This window comes from Limulus polyphemus, unplaced genomic scaffold (genome assembly GCF_000517525.1).
Source record: "Limulus polyphemus unplaced genomic scaffold, Limulus_polyphemus-2.1.2 Scaffold1762, whole genome shotgun sequence".
NCBI lineage: Eukaryota > Metazoa > Arthropoda > Merostomata > Xiphosura > Limulidae > Limulus > Limulus polyphemus.
This window is the reverse complement of record NW_013667372.1, coordinates 152,922-177,211: the sequence shown is the minus strand read 5'-3', so window position 1 is coordinate 177,211 and position 24,290 is coordinate 152,922. Positions and strand designations below refer to the sequence as shown.

At 34.1% G+C, this 24,290-nt stretch overlaps 1 protein-coding gene across 1 annotated transcript in view; it reads right to left on the bottom strand.

Moving 5' to 3' along the window:
* LOC106464859 (transmembrane protease serine 9-like) overlaps positions 1–24,290 on the bottom strand; it is a 59,566-nt gene that overhangs the window by 25,720 nt on the left and 9,556 nt on the right. Inside the window, exons 6-7 of the mRNA XM_013925016.2 lie at positions 22,194–22,351; positions 21,715–21,861 (exon numbers count right to left, since the gene is read on the bottom strand). Coding sequence (XP_013780470.2) covers positions 21,715–21,861; positions 22,194–22,351 — 305 coding nt within the window. The remainder of the gene's footprint in view (positions 1–21,714; positions 21,862–22,193; positions 22,352–24,290) is intronic.

Below are 24,290 nucleotides of genomic sequence, written 5' to 3'. Positions count from 1 at the left end.
AACATGATCGATATCACACTGAAACGCCGAAAATTCCCGCACCTATGGGCCCGAGTCCCGAATATTTTAAACACCTAACGACGCCTCTTAAAGGAACAGTTCTGTTGACAGGCAAACAAATAAACCTGCCTCGTTTCTAGTATATAACATAATGTACCTGTCCAGGGAAGCACATTGTGCAAATATTATTTTTTATTTCTGTATTTGCATATTACGAAACAAGTTATCTGAAAGTGTCGTTTAAACTATAGAAATAAAAAACAAGGAACACTGTATAGTTTTTTTTCTTTTGCAGAATAATTAACAATTCTTTGTAAATATATATATTTGACGTTGCAGGTGTCTCTTCATTTAAAAAACCCACTAACAGGAAAGACCTTGGATCAACACTGTGGTGGAGTACTAATACATCCAGAATGGGTGGTGACTGCTGCGCACTGTGTACACGAGTAAGAATTAATAGAGTTTAATCAGCAGTTGTACTCTGCAATTTAGTACGAGAACAGGAACGAAGTTCAGATTTAGCTATTTAATATTGAAGCACAGCCTGTTTGGCTTATTACGTACTTAGGATTGCAAGTATTTTTGTGGTTTTCAACGTAATTAAATAAATGCTATTTAAGAAAACTAAACACCGTTTCTGTGGGAAGTGATTGCTTGTAAAAACGATTAACTTGATTTATTTCACTGCAGGAATTTAGGCGTAAATTAACTTGCGATCGGAAGAATTAAAAGATAAAGAATATTGAAAGGTTTGATAAGACTTCAGATTAACTTAAAGATCAAATGTGAAGGTTTTTTTTTTCATCATATATTTGTCAAATAAACTATAAACACAGGAAATATTAAATATTCAGTGCTATCTCTTATGCTACTCTTGAAAAATATGTTAATAAAGGTTTTTATTCACTATTTTACCGATTGGATGCATTGGTTTTTTAAAAACATTTTTCGAAACTTTGACCAAAGTGCTTCCTCCACAGTGGCATAGCGGTATATCTGCGGACTTACAACCCTAAAAACTGAGTTTCGATCCCTGTGTTGGGCAGAGCACAGATAGCCCGTTGTGTAGCTTTGTGCTTAATTCCAAAGAAACAAACAGACCAAGTGCTTGTGGGTCCGTGACTTTATTGGTTATGGGGACCCTAAAAACATATGAATCACACGCGCACACACACAAACCAACAAAGTGAAATATATTATCAATATTACAATTAATCCTACTAATTACCACGTATTTTACAGAGAAAATTACTGATTTTGTCAGAACGGCACAGGAAAGGAAGACATGGCACACCATGACATCGAACCTTCTGTAAGAGGATGCTAACTCCAGATTAAAACCAAATATACCGTTCGCTGCACGTGGAGCCTACATATTGCATCATTTCAAGATTTCGTCAGTTGTTACCACACTCAGTGTGAAACAATAAAAACAACTGGATGTGTCAGAACGGCACAGGAAAGGAAGACATGGCACACCATGACATCGAACCTTCTGTAAGAGGATGCTAACTCCAGATTAAAACCAAATATACCGTTCGCTGCACGTGGAGCCTACATATTGCATCATTTCAAGATTTCGTCAGTTGTTACCACACTCAGTGTGAAACAATAAAAACAACTGGATGCATCCTACATAGTACACTTATACCCATTCACATATGTCTTTCATCCAATTCCTTCTTGGTCTCTCCCTTTGTCTCTTTCCATTGGCCTTGCCCTTCAATAACGTTTTCTGTATTGCCTGCTCTCTGACCGCATGACCATTATATCTACACATTGTTTTAATGTATTAAGTAACGAATAAACGGTATAAAACAAGTAAAAAAAATTAGGTTTAAAGAATTTTGAAAACGTAAAACTGTGAAGCCGCTTTGAGACTGGTGCATAAAATGAAATCAAGTTTGTGAAATACTGTACAACATTAACGATTCGTCACATCACAATTCCTGTAACATCATGTAAACTTATTAGTTTGATTTGATGTGTTATATAATGCTATTAAAACACGGAATGCCCGAAAAAAGATTGTTCTTGAATCCTCATAGATAAAAACTAGAATTCAAGTTTGATATACGCTATTACAAAAACGAATGCCTGAAACCTGGTCTTGAATTTACATTGTTAAGAACTAGAATTATTTTGTTTGTTTATTAGAACAAAGCCACATTGGGGCAATCTATTGTGTCCACCGCGGAAATCGAACCTTGGATTTTAGCGTTGTAAATCCGTAACTTACTGTGTACTAGTTTAACGTTGAATATTACTTATGATTTTAACTTTATACACAAGTGCCAAAATACTATAATTATTGAATAAGCATTGCTAATAACATTATTATGGGTCCTCGTTAACATATGTTGAAGCACAATAGTCTTTACTATAGTAAAAGTATTGTACAGGTCTGTTGTGTTTCTAATGCCTACAATATTCTGTATTTTACAATGGTTATTGGCTGATATTATTTGTTTTTTATCACAATAATTTAAAATATTTAAATTTTTCTTTTGTGTTTTAGGCGTTTTTAACAATTTAAATGTATTTGAAATTCCATAACTTTGTGTTAAAATAATATTATTACATGCCAATAAGCTACCATTGATATTAAATAACGTCTTAATCCTATTAATTAATATCAATCAATGAGTTGGAGTATGTTTACCTGGAAAAATATTACAAACATACTAAAAATTTGATATTTTGAACAAGAATGTAATCTTATCGAACGACAGATATAGATTTATGAACGATTTGATATAGGTATAATATTTGCTTTACTGAAATATGGGAGTTGGAGAAAGAGGGCGTTGATAGCTTTTCTTTTGTATTGATTAAGCTTTTCTGCTTTAGTCACTTGGTTGTGGCCCCTCAATGGCACAGCGGTAAGTCTGCGGAGTTACAACGCTAGAATCCGGGTTTCGATACCCGCGGTGGGCAGAGCACAGATAGCCCATTGTGTAGCTTTGTGCTTAATTAAAAACAAACAAACACTTGGTTGTGAAACGTTTATTTACTGAATGCAAAAATGAAAATAAATTTAGCACTACTCAGAACAGAGGGAAAATGTCGTTTAGACGTTAAATATAAGATATATTTGGTTCCATAAATCCTAACATTTGTTTGTTCCAGAATTTTCGCGCAAAGCTACACAAAGGGCTATCTGTGCATAGCCATCTGTAATTTTTAATTGATCGACTAGAAAGAATGCAACTAGTCTATAGCACCCATCTCCAACTCTTGGACTGCTCTTGCCTGACCAAATAGTGGGATATGACAGCCACTCTTATAGTGCACTCACGACCACAAATTGCGGAGTGCGTTTTTGTGGCAACAGGTCGGGAACCACAAATCCTTGAAGGCACAGTATTTGTGTAAAAAAGCAACAGCAAACAAAGAAAAAGCTAGAAATCTCCATAAAGTTTTAAACGAACAAAGTATATATATATCATTAATATGAGATGTAAATATTTTGTAAAAATTCTTTTTTTTTTTCTCTAAGGATGAATGTCTCCTTTAATCAACGGGATCAGAGGTGGCTAATGCTTCAAATATGTGTTTTTTTCTAGTCCATTGTTCCGATTTCCTATTTTGGCTCCATTTTGGATAGTCCGTCTTGGAGAGGTGGATCTGTCATCAGATGAGACTACAGAACAACAAGTCACAGTAAAACGCATCTACCGACATGAGTACTTTCAACTGCGTCACTTTATAAACGATATAGCTCTATTTCATCTCTCTCAACCTGTTCGTGTAGATGAAAACAGCAGCGCCCCCATCTGCCTACCACCACAAAACGAAACATTTCAGGGTCGAGAGTGCTTCATCAGTGGATATGGCAGACTGAAACTGAGTAAGGGTAGTTGGTACTTATGGTACATGCATTGTTGAAATTAGCCCTATGAATGATTTTAAACATTATAGTTTAACGATAATTCACAAATGTTAGCTGTTTCAAACAGAACTTAACAATATAAGTAAATACATGGTAGCTATGTTTACGCCCGCGCAAATAGTGAAATAGGAGAGATGCTATCAAACATGGCGGCAAGTTTAATATTCTGGACCTTATTTTCGGCGCAGAATATTCAGGCTTTAACACTCTTTCCTGTCAAAAATCCTAAAATGTTGCCAAATCTGAAGTAGGCTGCCAGTAGCACTGTACACAGTAATGTCAGACCAAAATTGTGTTTCCTGAGTAACGATAGCTATTGTCACCGCTGTATCGAGACTCGAAAATAGAAAGTCCAAAGCACACTATTGCACATATGTTGCAGTAATGGCATAAATATTGGCATTGAATAAAATCGCGTTAAGAATGGCGTAAACATGGCCACTGCTTAACATAGAGTATGTCATACCCGTCAGTCACGGATGTTATAATACATAATTCTAAACGTCCCTGAAAACATGTATACGAAGGACAAACGTCAAATATAAGCTTTAGCGATCTCGGTTTTGCCAGAAGTTTGAAATTAAGTACCATGGGAATCATTGTTCTTTTTCTATCCCTACAGGTGTTTTAATTTATCGTTTTTCTTTTTGTGCTTATGATTTCTAAAGAAATGGATATACCGTAAGAGTCATTGTTCTTTTAGAGACCTACAGGTGTTTTAATTGATCGTTTTTCTTTTTGTGCTTATGATTTCTAAACAAATGGACATACCATGAGAATCATTGTTCTTTCAGCGACCTACAAATGTTTTAACTGGGCGTTTTTCTTTTTATGCTTATGATTTCTAAACAAATGGATATACCGTAAGAGTCATTGTTCTTTTTGAGCCCTACTGGTGTTTTAATTGATCGTTTTTCTTTTTGTGCTTATGATTTCTAAACAAATGGACATACCATGAGAATCATTGTTCTTTCAGCGACCTACAAATGTTTTAACTGAGCGTTTTTCTTTTTATGCTTATGATTTCTAAATAAGTGAATATACCATGAAAATCATCGATCTTTGTGAGCCCTACAGGTGTTTTAATTGATCGTTGTTCGTATTTTTAGTTTTTTAAAACAAATAGATGTGTTCCATGAAATCTCAAATCTGGCGGAGGTCTTAAATCCTAAAATATTTGTACAGTAACCGTGAAGTTTGAATAATAACTTATATTTCATTGACTGCATCAAGTTCGATCATGGTTTAATATTACGAACTGAACTGTTTTTCAGCAAATGAATTTGTGAATTACTTTGATAGTTGTAGTTGTCTATATGGCTTGGAGATACATTGAACATTCCATAATAAGCCTTAAAAGACTTTAAAAAGTCAAGAGTAACTCCTAAAATGTTTAAATGGAAAGATTTAGCAAAACCCGAATCCTGTAGGTTTGCAGAGAATTGTTCAGCACGTTCTTTTTTTTTTATCAATTCAATAGATTCTCCAAAGACAAAACTTTTACAAAGCACGAAACTTCCTGTGCTTCCACAAAAGAATTGTACGGATATCTACCGTGGTATTAGCCACATCACCACCAGAAATATATGTGCTGGATTTTCAGAAGGAGGCTATGGCGCATGCGTGGTGAGTATAAATAAAAGTGATCTCCTAACTTATACTTAAATACAACCAAACACACTTTGCATACCTATCTATATACTTACATCGTAAACATAGATTACACGTTATAAGGCTTATGTTTTGCTTATCTGATTGTGTTTTGTTTGTTGTTACAAAGTTTATTGCAAAATTTTCCCGATACAGACAAGTATGGGCTCCCGCAGGAAGGGGTAAGAGGGGGGTATTTGCTCCCCTACATTTTACAAAAAAATTGCACGTATTATGATGTAAAGTTAACATCGTAGTTAAACTAAACATTTTTAGTAACTTATATTAAAACTGTAAATTTATGTTTTCGTTTAAGCACACAAAACACATATCATTTTAGCCTTTTGATTTACAGTGCAAAAGCTGATCCCCTACATACATGTTTTTCCCCCTCTTGAAAATATTTCTATGGGCGCTCATGCGGCAAAGCCAAAAGGTCTCCAACTACGTTACGAACCGTAAGTTGCCTTAACAAGGCTACTTTTCAAGCTTAAGTGTGTATATAAAAGTAAATGGACTGCTACAGTTTAAGACGCACGTAGCTTGCATATAAACAACAACAACAACAAAAACAAACAAGATCATACTCCTGATTCAACTGTAAAGTTTTCTTTGTTCATTTAACAATGTATGATCGTATTTAAAACTCACGCTTTCTTACGAATAAACGTATATGTCAACGTGCACTGGCCAATTCATATAAAATTTCTTCTCCAGGAGAAAATGGGCGTACCACAAAAACAATCTTGTTTTATGAATTGGCCTATTCATCTAAAACTACTTATCCAGGATAAAATGGGCGAACTAAAAAAATAATATTATTTTATGAATTGGCCTATTCATCTAAAACTACTTATTGAGGAGAAAATGAGAGTATCACAAAAATAATCTTATTTTATGAATGGGCCTATTCGTCTAAAACCAGTTATCCAGGAGAAAATGAGCATACCACAAAAATAATCTTGTTTTGTGAATTGGCCTATTCATCTAAAACTACTTATCCAGGAGAAAGTGAGTGTCGGTAAACGGCCCTAGGGCTGAGATTTATCGGTTCATTCATTCATTATTGGCAACATATTGTTACGCCTCTGTGTTCGTATGTTAATTTCCCGTATATAAATTCTTCCCGAGGAACTTCAGAGATACAAGTCCTTTCTTAAATAAAACTAGTTTATTCTTTCTCAATTCAACTTTGCAATACACTTAATTTCCACAGTCACTTTAAACACACGCTATAATTCACAATGATTCACGCACTTACTTACGGTCACTACCGCGCTTGACTCAATTGTCCTTCTTTATCTCTGCCTGTCTGCAATTCAATTCCGATTAATTTGTCTCACGTTATCCGGCGCAGTTATATACAGAAATAGAGGGCGCCTAGCACATACTGGATTATTCGTGATGTTCCCCAATCCTTCTAGAATATCATGACGTGTTACTGGTCACGTGACTACCGCTGTCTTAACAATATTAAATATCAAGTTTATGCGTTGTAACCTTTACTAACAAATACATTTTCATAGGGAAATCCCATTCCATTGAGTCATATAAGTAACAAGTTGTAGTTATTCAATGTTTCCATCCTCTACAGTCTGATGCTTAATAAGTGAATCAACCTGGTATAAGCCAATGTAAAGTACTAAACAAATAGATAACTTTCAAATATTTCAGCCGAAGTGATAATGTTCATAACTCTTTGAGTTGTCAATCATACCGCTTTACGTAGCAATCTAAAACATGGAATTACTAGTTTGTTCTATACAGAGGTTCCTTGAGTTGTCCATCATACCGCTTTACGTAGCAATCTAAAACATGGAATTACTAGTTTATTCTATACAGAGGTTCCTTGAGTTGTCCATCATACCGCTTTACGTAGCAATCTAAAACATGGAATTACTAGTTTATTCTATACAGAGGTTCATTGAGTTGTCAATCATATCGCTTTACGTAGCAATATAAAACATGGAATTACTAGTTTATTCTATACAGAGGTTCCTTGAGTTGTCCATCATACCGCTTTACGTAGCAATATAAAACATGGAATTACTAGTTTATTCTATACAGAGGTTCATTGAGTTGTCCATCATACCGCTTTACGTAGCAATCTAAAACATGGAATTACTAGTTTGTTCTATACAGATGTTCCTGTCTGTACTTAATTTTTGGTGCCATCTTTCCTTATAAGGGATTATATCTAATTCAATGGATATATTAAGGTTTAATTTGATATAAGTTATTAATCAATAGACATGGTGACTAATATATTTGGTCTACTGACATGACTTGTAAATCATAAGATATAGCGATTGATCTATTTAATAATTCCTTGTGGTTAACATGGGGGTTGTCATTTTAGTAACATTTATTGGAACATTAGATTTATCTAATATAATGCATTCTGCAATTTCAGGAATGAATTATATGGTTTGATTTATTTTCTAATACTGAACGTTCAGTAGCATCTGGCAAGTATATTGGTTTGATCTGGCCTGTATCTTCGTGGGGTATTGTCGTAGTTTTCAGTTGCTAGTAGGTTAATCTTTCAGCTGAGTTGGTAGACCACTCGCTGGTAATGCGAATGGTTCTGTCTTCAAATTCTATATGCGGGAGGTGCAAAAGATTTACCTCAGAAAAAACGAGCGATCAACAAATGGTTGTTTGATGAACTTGAGATAAGGTCCGAGGACAGAACTTGTTTGTGAAAGAGGGAAAAATGTGATATGTTGAGTCGTTATAAAATAGCCTTACTAGAAATGTGATAATGGGTTAACCCTTTATCTTAACTCGTAGGTCGCCTGGTGTGGGAAATTTTTGGCCTTGATCACAAACCAAACGCCCCCCAGTGGCACAGCGGTTTGTCTGCGGACTTACAACGCTAGAAACCGGGTTTGCGCTTAACTACAAACAAACAAACACAAAACAAACAAATGTAAGTATGAAATTATAATATTATAATTGCAATATTCTCGCTAGCTCGAAGAATGTTTTAACATCTCCCCTTCATGAATTTTTCAACATATCAAAGGTTTGTCCTGCTACAGAAGTCAAAACGATATCTGTTCGTATTTGATCAAGGTTGCCTTCTTTTCAGCATTTTTTTTACTGTGCATGACATTCTGCCTTAGTTTTGTATTATAACCATACAATAAAGGAGAAAAAAAGTTATTGTGAATACCATACCAATTTCTTCAGCTAAGTTCTTATTGTGCTTGATCCTTTCGAACATGAGGTTCTTTACTGACTTTTTTAAATTGAGGATACCTAACATTGTTTAAAAAACAAAACTCTTAGCAGGTTGTGATGGTTAAACTGAGGATCATTAACACTGTTAAAAAAAGCAGCTTTCAACAGATTGTGATAGTTAAAAGATACTTAACACTGTTAAAAAATAGTAACCCTTAAAAGGTTGTAATGGTTAGACTGAGGATGGTTAACATTGTTAAAAAAAGCAGCTTTCAACAGATTGTGATAGTTAAAAAAAAACTTAATACTGTTAAAAAATAGTAACTCTTAGAAGGTTGTAATGGTTAGACTGAGGATGGTTAACATTGTTAAAAAAGCAGCTTTCAACAGATTGTGATGGTTAAACTGAAGATACTTAACACTGCGCCCCCCAGTGGCACAGCGGTATGTTTGCGGACTTACAACGCTAGAAACCGGGTTTCGATACCCGTGGTGGGCAGAGCACAGATAGTCCATTGTGTAGCTTTGTGCTTAATTACAAACAAACAAACAAACTTAAAACTGCTTGAAAAAAAAACCCTTAGAACGTTATGATTGTTAGACAGAGGGTGCTCAAAATTGTTTAAAACAAGCAGTCCTCAACAGATTGTGATGGTTAAACTAAGGACATTTAGCATTGTTTTAAAAAAGTAGCCCTTAGCATATTGTGATGGTTAAACTAGAGATACTTAACACTGTTTAAAAAACAAAAGCAGCCCTTAGCAGGTTATGATATGATCACTTTTGACTTGATCAAGATTGATTTAATTCTCAATTTGATAGGAATTTTATTATTAATTGGAAAAACGCGAGCCAATGAAAATGGACAGTTAGAAATATTATTTAGCTAATTCGATATTTTATAAACAGACGTCGTAACGAAACTATGGCTGATTACAATTCCCGTCTAAAAAGTGTAGTTAATTTTATTACGTTTAATAACTTAAAAACTGAATTTCTCAGCTGGTCCTAAAGAGATTGGTGTTTCCAAATGTGGCGAAAGAACGTCATTTGCTATCAAAAAGCCACCCACCCAGTGGCGCGGCGATATGTCTGCGGATTTACAACGCTAGAAACTGGGTTTGATTCCCCGCGCTGAACAAGGTGCGGATGATCCATTGTGCGACTTGGCGCTAAAATAAACAAACAAACATAAGGGATAATGGGCTATAAATATAATATGGGTATATGTGTGCTCTAAAATCCACATATTCTATTATCAGAGTTTTAGCTACAATAAGTTAAAATAACCAATCCTATGGTATATGTGTGTGCTCTAAAATCCACATATTCTATTATCAGAGTTTTAGTTACAATAAGTTAAAATAACCAATCCTATGGTATATGTGTGTGCTCTAAAATCCACATATTCTATTATCAGAGTTTTAGTTGCAATAAGTTAAAATAACCAATCCTTATTGTAGGGTGATTCTGGTGGTCCTCTTCAGTGCAAGCTAGACAACGGACGTTGGTATTTAGCGGGTATTACATCCTGGGGGATCGGCTGTGGAGAACCCAACAGACCGCAGGTATTTGTTCGGATCACAACTTACTTAAACTGGATTCACAGAAAAGTCGGAAAACTATCACAGAACTGAACTGTTAAAAGCAAAACAGCAGGCTATTCCTTCTTGATGATTGTTTTAGTAGTTCAGCAATCATAGTTGAAAATTTGGTTTACATAAGACGAATGATTAAGAAAAACGACAATAATTCTGAAAAAAGCAAACAACATTTAATTATTTTACGTTGTGCATTTCAGTCTTTTGTACGAATGTGCTATTAGTTTGATGAAGATCACTCACGAAACCCCAGTGGCTCAGCTGTAAGTCTGCAGACTTACGACACTAAAATTCGGGTTTCGATACCCGTGGTGCACACAGCAAAAATAGCTCATTGTGTAGCTGAGCGCTTAATAACAACCAATACACTACTCGAGAAATTAATATTCGGAGTACAGTAAAGTAAAAATGTAATGTAAATTCGCACGACATAGTTTTGAAGTGTTAGAATACATAAACATGCAATGCATTTTATATTCAGCAATATAATTTAATGAAGCCTATATCCATTGGATTGTTTGTTTGAAGCTATGCACAAAGCTACACAACGGACTATCTGTCCTCTGCCCACCACGGGTATCGAAACCAGGTTTCTAGCGTTGTAAGTCCGCAGACATACCGCTGTGCCACTGGGAGGCGTATATCCATTGTAGAAAGAATTATTGTTTTTGTTCTTAGTAAACAGACTTTTAAAGTAATTCTCACAGAATAATAATTTTTATAACTGTTATATTTTGTAATATATTAAAATATCACTAAGTTTTAGTCTGTTCTGAAATGTGCGCGCATCTTACTATTTATATGCGCATGTGCGCGCACATCATTTCAACGGATGTAAACAAAAGGTGTATGTAAATATATTTAAGCAGACATTTTTACAACAACATATTAAAAGCTTATCAAAGTTTTTAAAAAGGTCTAACGTTAGGTCATACAATATTATTATATGTTTATTTATTGATAGTATTAAGTATGGTAAAGTTTAGCTTTAATTAAACTAAAGCAAGAAACGTACATAAGTTACAGTGTTAATTTATCTCTCTATCGAATATAGGCCGCATTTAATAAAGGCTTAACTAATGTTAGGCCTAAAACAAGTGTACTAAACATGTTTCGGTGTCTTCGATTAGGATTCTTTTGTTTTATTCTAGAAATTCTGTATTTAAAGAAGTACTTTTGCAATAAAGAAACTAATTTGACCGCAGATGTTTTTCAGGTCTCTGCTAGTGTAACATAAATTGTTCACAATATCAGAATAATACTCGAGTTAAGAAAAATTTAATTTCAGGAACATTCGAGTTTAAACTATAAACTGACTGTGTCTCGGCTTCTCCAACTTGATACTACCTCGTCCATCGCATGCTTGGAGAACATTGCCCTCACGGCGTTGTCTGTGTGTAAAGTTGTACGTGCTACGTGTCAGTTTTTGAACGAATGATAGCAATTAAAGCTGCTACTTTGTAAAACTGAAGTTAGATGTTGCCTTCCTTGAACAGGAACTGACATCATCCATTGGAATTTTTGTGTAACGCCCTAATTTAAGATTTCATCGAATGTTAATTCTAGGATGCGAATGACCTGATCTCAAGCAATAGAGACCCATTAAAACAAATCAGAAATGTTGTGTAAAACTGAAATCAATGCTTATTAAAATTAATGTCATATAGGCTACGTCGTGGCCCTATAAGTTTCCAGATGAAAATCATATCAGCCTGATTTATTTTTAAAGAATCCACCTGCTTGTTATTCACACACAAAAAACAAAACAACAACAACAACACATTGATCGGTTGAATGAAATGGATTAACGCTCTGGATGCTAAAAAAAAATAATTAAATAGGTTATAAAATATTAACCGTGAGAATATTCCGATATATTCCAAAGTAGTTTCTCAAAACTTGAACTGTGACATTCGGTAAATGTTTATGTACTATATCATATATGATACTATAGAAAGGTGTCGGTCACATGATCTAAGTTTTGGTAGATAGGTGATTTTATTACATAGCATTCAGGTGATCTTTTTTTTGAAGAGGAAAACGATTAGTATATTTCATAATAGTTTGAAGTATTGTTAAAATAGGGTAGTAATGGTGGAAGCATCTTTCTTGTTATTATTTTGAAACATATTTCATAGAAAGAGAAGTACTGCCAGCAACTTTGGAGGTTATAAGATATATTTGAAAGGAAATATTCTTGCAATAATCACTGTAAAGCGTTAAGAAATGTTCCGAAAACGTTGTTTTTGGTCCAATTTTGTATAGTAGAGTTCTTTCAAGTAATAAAGGGAATAATATTGGATGTAGATTTTACTTTTATTAAACTAAAAAACAAAAACAAATTCAGTACTTCAAATTTGTGTAAACCTCGAAATTATACCGTGGAGGTGAATCTTATCTTCAATAAATATAAATTGTATCTTCCATCATCCAACCTTCTTGGCAATAAAATGTTTAACTTCGTGTTTGTTCGATAAACCAGGACCGGTTCAAGAGGTAAATGGATGTAATTGCCCCGAGACCCCCGGATTAAAAGGACCCCCGAGTAAGAGAAAAGAATAATCAAAAACAGGATGTTTTATTGAAAAACATATGTTTGGAACTGTATTACTATTTTAACAGCGATTTTAGTCGTTTCATATAAAAAGTTTTATTGTATTTTTCATTAACCTGTTCTTTCATAAATAGTTGCTCGGTCTTTGAACGAAATATTCGTTTATTTCTTAGTTTATATTTATTATATACATATATATTAGAACTAGTATTTTGTATATTACCTACCCATCGCTCGTGTTTGTGTATTTATAATTTTATAAAGTTCCATTCTGAGTTCCAACCCCCCCAAAAAAAAATTTGCTCCGGGCCTTCTAATTCCTTAATCCGCCCTTGGTTAGGACTTAGTTTTTCAGTTTGACTAAATATGTTTATACCTTTATTAATCACAAATATTTTTCTTTTATCAGTTGTCTTTAACTGTTTCTTAAACTGCATTGAGATTTAGTTTACTTTCTTTCCGTGCTTCGCAATAGTCGCTGGTGGTTGAAAACTTTTAAAGTGTAAGTTAGTAGACCTGTGAAACGTGAGTGCTTATTGTTGTTTTAGGAGACTATTTAATTTATTTATCAGAGCTTTTATTTTCGTATGACTTCAAAGGACTTTATGAAATCAGTCTGAAGGTTTGCCCACTGGCAGTTGTATTTCGAATGCTTCCTGTTAAAACTAACCCAAATCTGTAACGTTCTTTCCCCTTGCTTAAAAATGTATAGATGAAATTTATAAAAATGTTTCAAATGCAGTAGAGTTTTTTATTTTCTTTATCAAAAGCAACAACTACACAAAAATCCACTCTTAAGCGGTAATTTTTAACTTCAAGCTCGACACATGTATGAAAGACATAGTTGATATAGAAAATCTTATGGAAACGGGTTGTTATGTATCAGTACGCCATTCAGCTAGAACTTCACCTTGAGATAAAATAATGGTACTTGTATTTGATCTCAGTCATTGTTAATTAAAAAAAACAACACAACAATGACAAAAGAAAAATCAAATTCAGCAAGTAAACAATTACAGAATTAAGAGATATATTTTCAAAAATAATTAAACAGAAAATATTAAAGTAAAAAACCTTCGTTTCATTTACAGCTAAGCCTAACTTTGTCACATTCACAGTTAAACCTAACTTTGTCATATTCACAGTTAAGACTAGCCTTTCCTCTTTAATAGAGAAACTTAACCTTGGTTATGGTTCAGTATTATTAATCTCGATCAGTGATTCTCAACCTTTTTGAATTCACAGAACTTTTCTGGGGTCAAATTTGTTTCACGGAACCATTCACAACATCCACAACAAAAAAACATTACTACAATAACCCCAGACGGATTATGTATGTTTAATGCAGCTATATATCCACACACATATATGCAAAGCACGAAACATTTCTCGAGACAACTACTCAGGCACACACACATACACACAAATGACTCAAGCACCTATTTGTACCAGGTCTCGCTCACCAATTTAAAACAATGCAGTGATTTGTTATGTTGTGTCATTATGGAACCCACTATATTAATAAAGAAATATGATGTGGTCAGATTGTGATTATGTAACTAGTCTGTATTTACGTACTAGAATATGTGGAATACTTGTATTCCGCGGAACCTCAAGTCTCGCGAAACCCCTGTTGAGAAACACTGATCTAGATAAGCAAAACTAATAGCAGGTTTAAAAACTGTTAGAGAATTTACTGGCAAGTAATGAATGATAAAATTAAACAAATGAATGGAACATACTTGTCTAAAATCGCAAAAAATATTCTCAAAGGAAATGAATATGAACGTTTTCTTATATTTACATTTCAGTCTGGGAATTACCCACACAAGCTAGATATAAGTATCTACATAAAATTCACAGATTGGTTTTAAATTATATTACCATGTTGAAAAAAAATATCTAAGTAAGATCCTATAAAAGTCAGTTATTAGTTTGTAGCAGTTAAAATACTGAAAAGACTTCTTTATTAAATTTTAAATGCTTCTGTAGCCGAGGTAGAATATAGGAATACATTTTAAAAATATAAATATATCACATTTAAGTAACACAATTACGGAGGTATTTGATACAATACCTATAATAAATCTAGTAAAACAAGCATAAAAAACAAACGAACAAACTTAATTTATCATGTTTCGACTAATCATACTTAGAAGTTTGTTTTTTACTGCGCATGCTTATAAAGTTTTATCATTTCAAGCAACTTTTCCTTTCCTTTAATGAAGTTTAAAGTTCGATATCCCTAGATATTATTAGTAGATTAAAATCCATAAAATATTCACTGGAAAAAAACATTACTTTTCAGAAAATTCTTGTTGCTATCATCACGTTTACATTGCTAATGTTTTAAATAGAACACTTACAGCCACAAAAACATATAAGATAAAATAAACTGGCCTCATGCCAATATAATACAGGTAACCTTCAGGATTTGCAACTGTCTTTGTTGCCTGAGATCAGCACAGCTGAAAGGATTACATTTATTGTTTGTGCTGCAACTCGTAAGCAAAGCCTATTCTAGCGTACACTTACTCACAAAATGTGTAGTTTGTGTTTGTTTTAGAGCAAAGACAATACGGGATATCTGCTGTGTCCCCCACGAGGAATCGAACCCCGGATTTTAGCATTGCCAAATATGTAGTTAACCGAAGTATTTTATGCAGTTTGAAAACAAAGTTCGTGCAGTAATTACTTGAACTCGAAAATCATTTTTAATTGTTTAAAATTGCTAAATGGAAGTGTTTGTTTTGTTTTTGAAGTTAAGCACAAAGCTACACAATGGGCTATCTGTGCTCTGCCCACCACGGGTATCGAAACCCGGTTTCTAGCGTTGTAAGTCCGCAGACATACCGCTTTGCCATTGGGGGACAAATGGAAGTGAACCTCATATTTCTGTTCGTAAATTCTTCCGTTATGTGTAGCAGCTAAACTAATATTATTTTATGCATGAGTTGTTGAAGTTTTGCCCTGTTTTCTAGTTTTTCATTTCACATTTTAAGTAACACATTAACTACATGCTCTACTACTCTAGTTTGATTAATGAATGAATAAACAGTGCCCACGTGTTTGGTAAGCTTTGCCGAAGTGAGGATTGAGTTTACATTTTCAAAATTGAGTGAATATGAGTGTCAAGCAACGCGAAAATCTAAATACAACACGAGATTATTACCAAGTAAGAGTGTGAAAGGGGCGAGAAGGGTTTGGCCAGGTACTTACCCGCATTCCCTTTCAACCGGGCGTGGCCTATAGGTTCGCGTCCCATTGCCACAAAAAAAAAATGCTCTCCACATTTAGTGGCAGTGGATGCTTTATAAGAGTGACTGTCAAATTCCAGCATCTGATTACAGTAGCCCAATTGTTGGCAGTGAAAGCTGTTGGCTAGCTGCCTTTCCTCTAGTCTACCAGTTAAAGATTAAGCACAGCTAAGGCACATAGGTCTTGTGTAACTTTGAGCAAAAACCTGAAACAAACCAAACTCGTGCAGTTAGGAAGAGTTAAGAATAGGCCATACTCATGAAAAGGACGAACGAACTGAAGAATTTTTCAATAAAATCGAGTGAGAATTTTATCACGTAAATATTAAACAATAAGTAGTGTAGATCAATTGTAAGAAAAAATGTAACCACACCTATATACCGAGTGAGAATTTTATCACGTAAATATTAAACAATGAGTAGTGTAGATCAATTGTAAGAAAAAAATGTAACCACACCTATATACCGAGTGAGAATTTTATCACGTAAATATTAAACAATGAGTAGTGTAGATCAATTGTAAGAAAAAAATGTAACCACACCTATATACCGAGTGAGAATTTTTATCACGTAAATATTAAACAATAAGTAGTATAGATCAATTGTAAGAAAAAAATATAACCACACCTAAATACAAAGTAGGAGTTTTATCACGTAAATTTTAAACAACCAATTGTAAGAAGAAATGTAACCACACAAAGGATGTTCATAAGATATTGTAGAAATCAATCTGATGAGAATATTGGACTAAATTAAATAAACAGAGTTGAAAAAAAAGGAATTCATTACTTCAAGCGCTTTTTTTTTGTTAAACACTATCGATAAGAATCTTGGAAATGGTGATGCACTTTTTAAGATCTGATTTTAAAAACACAGTTATGTAGTATTTCAGATAAGAAATTATCGTTGGATAGTAGCTATAAAACCTAAATAAGTAACTGCTATACTTTCAACTTCATCTGAAATTTTAATATGTCCATATTTAATGAGTACGTTTACTTACAATAATCCCCTTGTACGTCAGCGGTAAGTTTTTACGCACTTCCAACGCTAAAATTCGGGATTCGATTCTCTCGGTTGACGGAGCGCAGATAGCCAATTGCATAGCTTTGCGCCAACAAAAATAACAACTACTTACGAGATTGGATGAATAAATTTACCAATCTCCCTAATTTTAGAAATATCGACTGAAAGAGATTATTCTCTTTTATTTTATGAACGTAGAAGAAACAAATACTATAAACATAGAATTTATTTTTCATTATTTAATTACGTAACTGATAGTCTGGTATTAGACCGCTAATAGCACATTGAAAGTATTGCGAAAAGGTATTTTACCTGTAGAGAAAATACAGATGTTTAAGTGTGAATTTTGTATAATTTACTGGTAATTTTAATTAGTTATGACTCTGAATATATTTACTAGAGCTCCAACGTAACTATTCAAAACAAACTGAAAAAACAACAGATTACTAAAGTTTCAGTTTTATTGTCTTGTCGAGGTGGCAACTTGTCTCTCTCTAGACGCCATAAATTTCATATATATATTCATTAAGTTTTAAGAATGTTTATAATGGGACGATGATAAACCGGACAGAGAACCTGAACTGTCTATAAACGCAGTTTTAGCGTTTACTATTTTGATTTATTTATTGCAGCCGTTTGTAGACTTGATAACTAACAAACAATCCCGTCGTGGAGCCACTGGCATCTGTTTCTTTTGGTTGACTTCAAGGTGATCTACATAGTACGTGTGCGTGTGTGTTCGTTTATATCACAGACCGATGGGTTAGGAACAACCGTAGCCATCTAAGCCGTCATGTCTGGGAGTAAAAATTATGTTTATAGCTAAGAGTAGTTAATGGGCATCTTATTGATAATCTAAATACACCAGTTAAAAATTTTGTACTAAATTACTAACTCATTAGCTTTAGACTACAAGTGTATAATGAATTGCATACACATAAAAGTATGTATTTAAACCCCACAAGACGTAAAAAAAAAAGTTTGTTTTTTGTTGTAGGTTAATGAATCCAAAAATTGACAAGGGCGTTAAAAAATTGATAGAATAAATGAGATGAATAATTTCCATCAGAGATACAGTATTGGAAATAATTATGGAAAACAGTGAGGAACTAGAGGGGCACTCAGTGGAGAGCATACCTCCGCCACGCAAAGTTGATCATATTCGGCCCTCAAAAAATACGAAAATGAGTCCATATGTTTTGTCGTTATCAACGGACACGGACCATTTTCGGCAGAACAATGAGGAATAATATTCTACATAAGTCCACCAAGTTTCATCAAAATCAGATAATTTTTTACTGAGCTATAGAATAAAAATGATGTAAAAAATCGGTCCCCATGTTAACAGATAGGGATTTTTTTTGTGACCTTGACCCTCCAAAAATTAATCACTTCTAAGTTGGGTCATAGGTAAAAATGATATGGAATGAAAATACTACGAGAACGCCACCCCCTTTATCGTGTGAAAATGAGCTGCACCAAAGCATACAGTCACGTGTTAACAGTTTACAATCTGAATGTCTTACAATGCTAAAATCCAGGGTTCGATTCCTCGCATTGTACACAGCAGCTAGCCCATTGTCGCTTTGCCCTAAAACAAACTGATTGGTTGCCATCAAACTAATCAGAAAGTGCCACACCTATAAAGGTACAGTCACTGATTGGCAGCCGTACTGTGCTAGTAGTAGCAGTAGCAACGTTAGCTAGTCATGGTTCTTAGGACAGAAATACAAAAAGACAAGCGTACAGAAACCAATATTTTTCCTAGTTATGGATACTCAATGCGAAAAATTGGTTTAAGACTAAGTGTTTTAGTAGGAGCTGTGTGATAGACATTGAAGACGGTACGTGAAACTGTTCACAGTTAATAATATTAGTGGTCAAGATAGAAAACCGAAACGCTTCAAAAGTGTTGTTAAGTATCTTAGGGTATATTGTTTACGTCATAAGTGACGGTCGAGTACAGTTCTTGCCAATTCAAAGAACTGAATGAAAACAAAGAAGAATATGTTATAATATATGAACCACACTATTCCTGCCATATCCAGTTGGGATACGACAGACATGTTAGTGTTCGAAAACTTTTACCTAGATGAGGTAACCAAATGTAAAGGTGGAAATGGACACCGGACCACAAAGAGTGAACCAACCTTGATATGTATGCTATTTTCAAATGAATACTTGTTCACATCCTGTGGCAACAATCAACAATAGTTTGTTTGATAGTGGAGAGGAGAACATTATCATACTCGACTTACATGTATAATGAAGCATGGCGGGGGAGGGAGGGGGAGAAGTAGAAGCTTGGACTGCATCTCACTCAATGACTTCGGTGATCTACACGACGTAGATGGCACCCTGACCACTGAACAGTATATATAGATCCTGATTATCATGACATTCTCATGAGAACATGATTTATAGAACGAGGATTTATCTCCCAGCAAGGCAATGATCCTAGGAATACAGGAAATGTGGTGCAACAATTTCTTCATGATAAGAGGCCGATGGAACCCAGCAAGGCAATGATTCTAGGAATACAGCAAATGTGGTGCAACAATTTCTTAATGATAAGAGGTCGATGGAACGCTCAAAACAATGGCTTAGCCTGCAGAAAATCCCGAGACCAAGATTAATGAGGCTGTACAGGCTTAAGTAGAAACTTAGAAGGTCAAAAGGCGACCAAACAACTTGGCTAGATTGTGTGTGTGGTGGGGGGGGGGGATAAGAATCCACAATTGTGCATTGATACTTTTATTTGGTGCATTCTGTAGCATTGTTTATACCATTAACAAATTCAACATATAGTTGCCGTTACTTTTTGTTTGTAGTTTTTGAATGTGTGTCGCTCGTGGGTTCCATAATTATTCCTGTGATTTCTGAATGTGTATTACCTGTAGGTTTCCATGATTATTCGTATTCTTTTAAACGACTACCCACTTTATTAAGACCCCGTTCATGCATATCTATGATTATTTCATTTATTTGGAAATATAAACTAGAATGATCATGTAATACACTCATTACTTGAGTCCATAAATACCAGATGGAAGCATATTGTGGTTAGCTTGGAAGACAATGGGTAAAAGCAAGAAACTTTCCGATTTTTAAAGAGGCATAATAGTAGGTGTCTTGTGGAATTTCTTCCATGCCGATTCCATTATTAAGCGGAAAGATGGCCTAACCCAATATTAGGTGGTGGGTTCTAAAAAAAAGCGATCAGTTAGTAAATAGAAAAATTCTCCCAAAAGCCTGTAAAAAATACGTACAGTTGCATCATTGATTGTGTACAGAAGAATTCTTGCTACTTCGTTAAAAACACAGGCAATTCATTCAGCTTATTATAATATACCGTATTAACGCCCCCTCTATAATTATCGCCCCTCCCCCAGTATTTTTATAAAGCTTACCTTGTGTGACAGCAATAGTAATCCAACATATAATCCACTTTTATTACCGTAATTTGGATTTAAAAAAAAAGAAACACACACACACACACACTTATTAGCACTGAAATCAACAAACCACATGTGAAAAATAGAATCCGGAACTGCACAAGCAGTATAATTAGCGTCCCTCCCCTTGCAGTTTGGAATGCCCCCGGGGGTGTTAATTAGGGACAATATGGTATGAAGATAACTTTTTCTGGTAGAATCATTGTTTGAGAAAGCCTCACATATGCGTTAATAAATTCAGTGTTTTTAAAGCTCCCTCATTATCATCAGTAAAATCACACTCCCTTTCAAGATAAAATAAAAATCATTTTAAAAATCGCTAGATCACACAGAAAATACTGTCTGGTATATAATAACAAAAATTCTTTCACTGTAAGAACATTTAATATTTTCTCAGCCATCCCTTATAATGGCGGAGACCATTGTCATTAACTTCTTCCCTTGATTTATTGAAAGCTTTCCTGGAAAAGAGCTTAAAATGAAGCGCAAAAAGCGACATCTTTGGTGAGCTTCTTAAAACATTCTAATAAGCAGTATTCTAGGAACAAATGTTGGTATTTCTTCACGGTTCTTGGTATCATCTTGTTTGAAGGAACTCTCGGGGATAAAACATGTAGCATGTGAATGTAAAACTAGAAATTCTCCAGGAAGAATGAAACTATATTATAACACATCATGAAATGTATGAGTTTCCTTTATAGGTAACATGTTATTTTTAACAGACTATTTATTATTTGAAATACTTTTGTTTCTTTCTTCCACTGCCACTTATAATTTAAGATTATAAATATCATTGCTAATATTCTTATATTTCCAACATTCAGAGTTTTTAAGTGTTTCTTTCACTAACATGTACTGAGTTTTCCGACACATATCTGTTATTAATGACATCCACAAGTTTCCAATACGCTTTTTGAGACGTACATTTACAGCTTTCCTGCGCATTTCTATCGCTGATGTCTATAGCTTTATAAAGATGGCTATGTTACAGCATTGTGTTTTCACGAAATGCCGATGTTTGATTTCAGTTTTGCACACAGGAACCTTCGAACTGATTCTGGATTACAGATCTTAGTCGTATTTAATGCACGTAGATGTTAATCCAGTCGATATACGAAGATATTTTCGTGTATACTCCTGGTAGCTTAGGTCTTGCACAGCCTACACCCCACGAAACTAAGCCAATCAGCTTCGTCTTACCTTCTTTCTTCAAAGTCATGGGCCCCCCAGAATCACCCTGTGGAAAAGCAAATTATCCAGTTTCAGAAGCTTGCTGTAACTAAATCCACACGTATTTTTCAATACTAGCATAAAACATATCGATTTAAATTTATATGGGTATGTAAATTTCATTTGTTTCTATGCCAAAGTAATTTTACGACAGTTTTGACAAACAAAATCAAAACGTAGATATAGGCACATAAATTTAAATTAAAACTGTTTTTTTGTTTGTTTTTCTGTGACAGAGTCCCTTTATAGAAAAGAAATAAAATAGACTTATACACATATTTAATATACACAGTCCCAACTGTTGAATAATGTTTTGTTAAAGAAACTATCGGTTCGTACCTGACACGAATCTCTCCCACCTTCTTTATAACCAGCACAGATCATGGTGTTGTATATCTTCTCTTGACGGCCTACAGATTTGTACCACTCCTGGCAGGTGTCGCCCTCTATTATTTCCACATCAACTTTTTGCAGTAAACTGGGAACTTTCTGTTTACCTTGTCACAAAGATGCATAACTCATAATTAAGTTACAGAGGGATATTAAATTAATTTTGTTCAGATTACACAAATAAAGTACATTAAATTGTTCAGATAACACAATAAATTGCATTAACTTTGTTCAGGTTACACAAATAAATTAAATTAAATAACTATAGTTATTTAAATTACTCTAAGCACAATAAAGCTAATGATTAATTAAACAATGTTCAGAAATTTTCGTAAAACTACATTAATCATGAATAGTAATTAGGGAATGCTTCGATAGGTCCTCGAGATTGTTCTTAGAAGATGTTAGAACAACAACAACAACAACAAAAAGACTAGTATGAGTGTCAGATATAAAAATACTGTTTAGTGTAGGTAGTATTAATTAATTTATTTTGTGAGCTAATATTTCATGATTGTTTAGATTTTTCATAATAAGAGAGTTAAAAGCAGACGATTACTGGAAGTTGTGTTTGTAAGTAATTGATGCCAAAGCTACAGAGATTTCTAGAACGCCTCAGTGAGAGATGTAAATAGTGGCGACCAGACGAGAGAGCAGGAAGAGAGCCAAAAGTAAAACGTAGTGAAATAGAGTTTCGGTCAGAGAAAGGTTAGAATAAGTAAAGTTAACCGTCGTAGGAGTGAATAGCCTAACGGTTGATATGTTAAAGTGAGATTAACAGTTTTCTGACATTTTAAGTCAAAGGGTGTTCTAATGCAACTGAACCTGCCTGTGTAGACTTTGACAAAAAACAGACGATTATTTGGAAGTAGGCCTATATGCGAAAAGCAGACGTTTATTGGAAGTAGGCTTAAATATAAAAAAGCAGACGAGTATCGGAAGTTCAGGATACAACTGCGGTAACTCACGAGCCAGCGTAAGTTAATTATACACTGATAATAATTTGATGAAAATAGAGAAAATAGTTCGGCTTGTCAAATGAATTATACAGCAATTGAATTGGCCTAAAAGGAATTTTTACAACAAGAAGAAAACTGTATAGTATTTAAGATACCACTATGATATACAAGTGTAAAGAATTTTTTTGTACATACGTTTAACTTGTTTTGAATATATTATTTTAAAACAAGCTGAGTGCGTGCTGTTCTTTTATCGACAAGAAGTTGCAGACACCTACTGTGGAAAAATCCTTTGCCTAACACACACTCATATATTTAACTTACTATATACTACTACTAAAAAGTACGTTTCTCACAATGAGGATTATTGCAGGAAACCTGATTATAAAGGATCAATGGATTAAATAATCCAAACACATTAGGAATAACTGTCGCCATATTTTACTCCGTTAATCTAAATAAATATTTTGTGTAAATGTATTTTGTTGGTCTAGTTTTTATTGCAATGAATTGGGGTAAATATAAAAAAACTGAACTTAATTTCTAGAATAAAGCATTTCTGATGACTAAACACAAAGTGCAACCCTAATCGCCTTTCAGTTTACTTGAAAGCTTACCGAAACTCTTCCACACCATTATCTAACTATGACTGTTATTAATACTATACTATACTTACCGTAACTCTTCCACACCATTATCTACCTATGACTGTTATTACTTCTACGTGATACGTACCGTAACTCTTCCACCCCATTATCTATCTATGACTGTTATTACTTCTACGTGATACGTACCGTAACTCTTCCACACCATTATCTACCTATGACTGTTATTACTTCTACGTGATACGTACCGTAACTCTTCTACACCATTATCTAACTATTACTGTTATTAATACTACGAAATACTTACCATAACTCATCTACGTCATTATCTAACTATGACTGATATTAATACTATATTATACTTACCGTAACTCATCTACGTCATTATCTAACTATGACTGATATTAATACTATATTATACTTACCGTAACTCTTCCACACCATTATCTAACTATTACTATGTTATACTTACCGTAACTCTT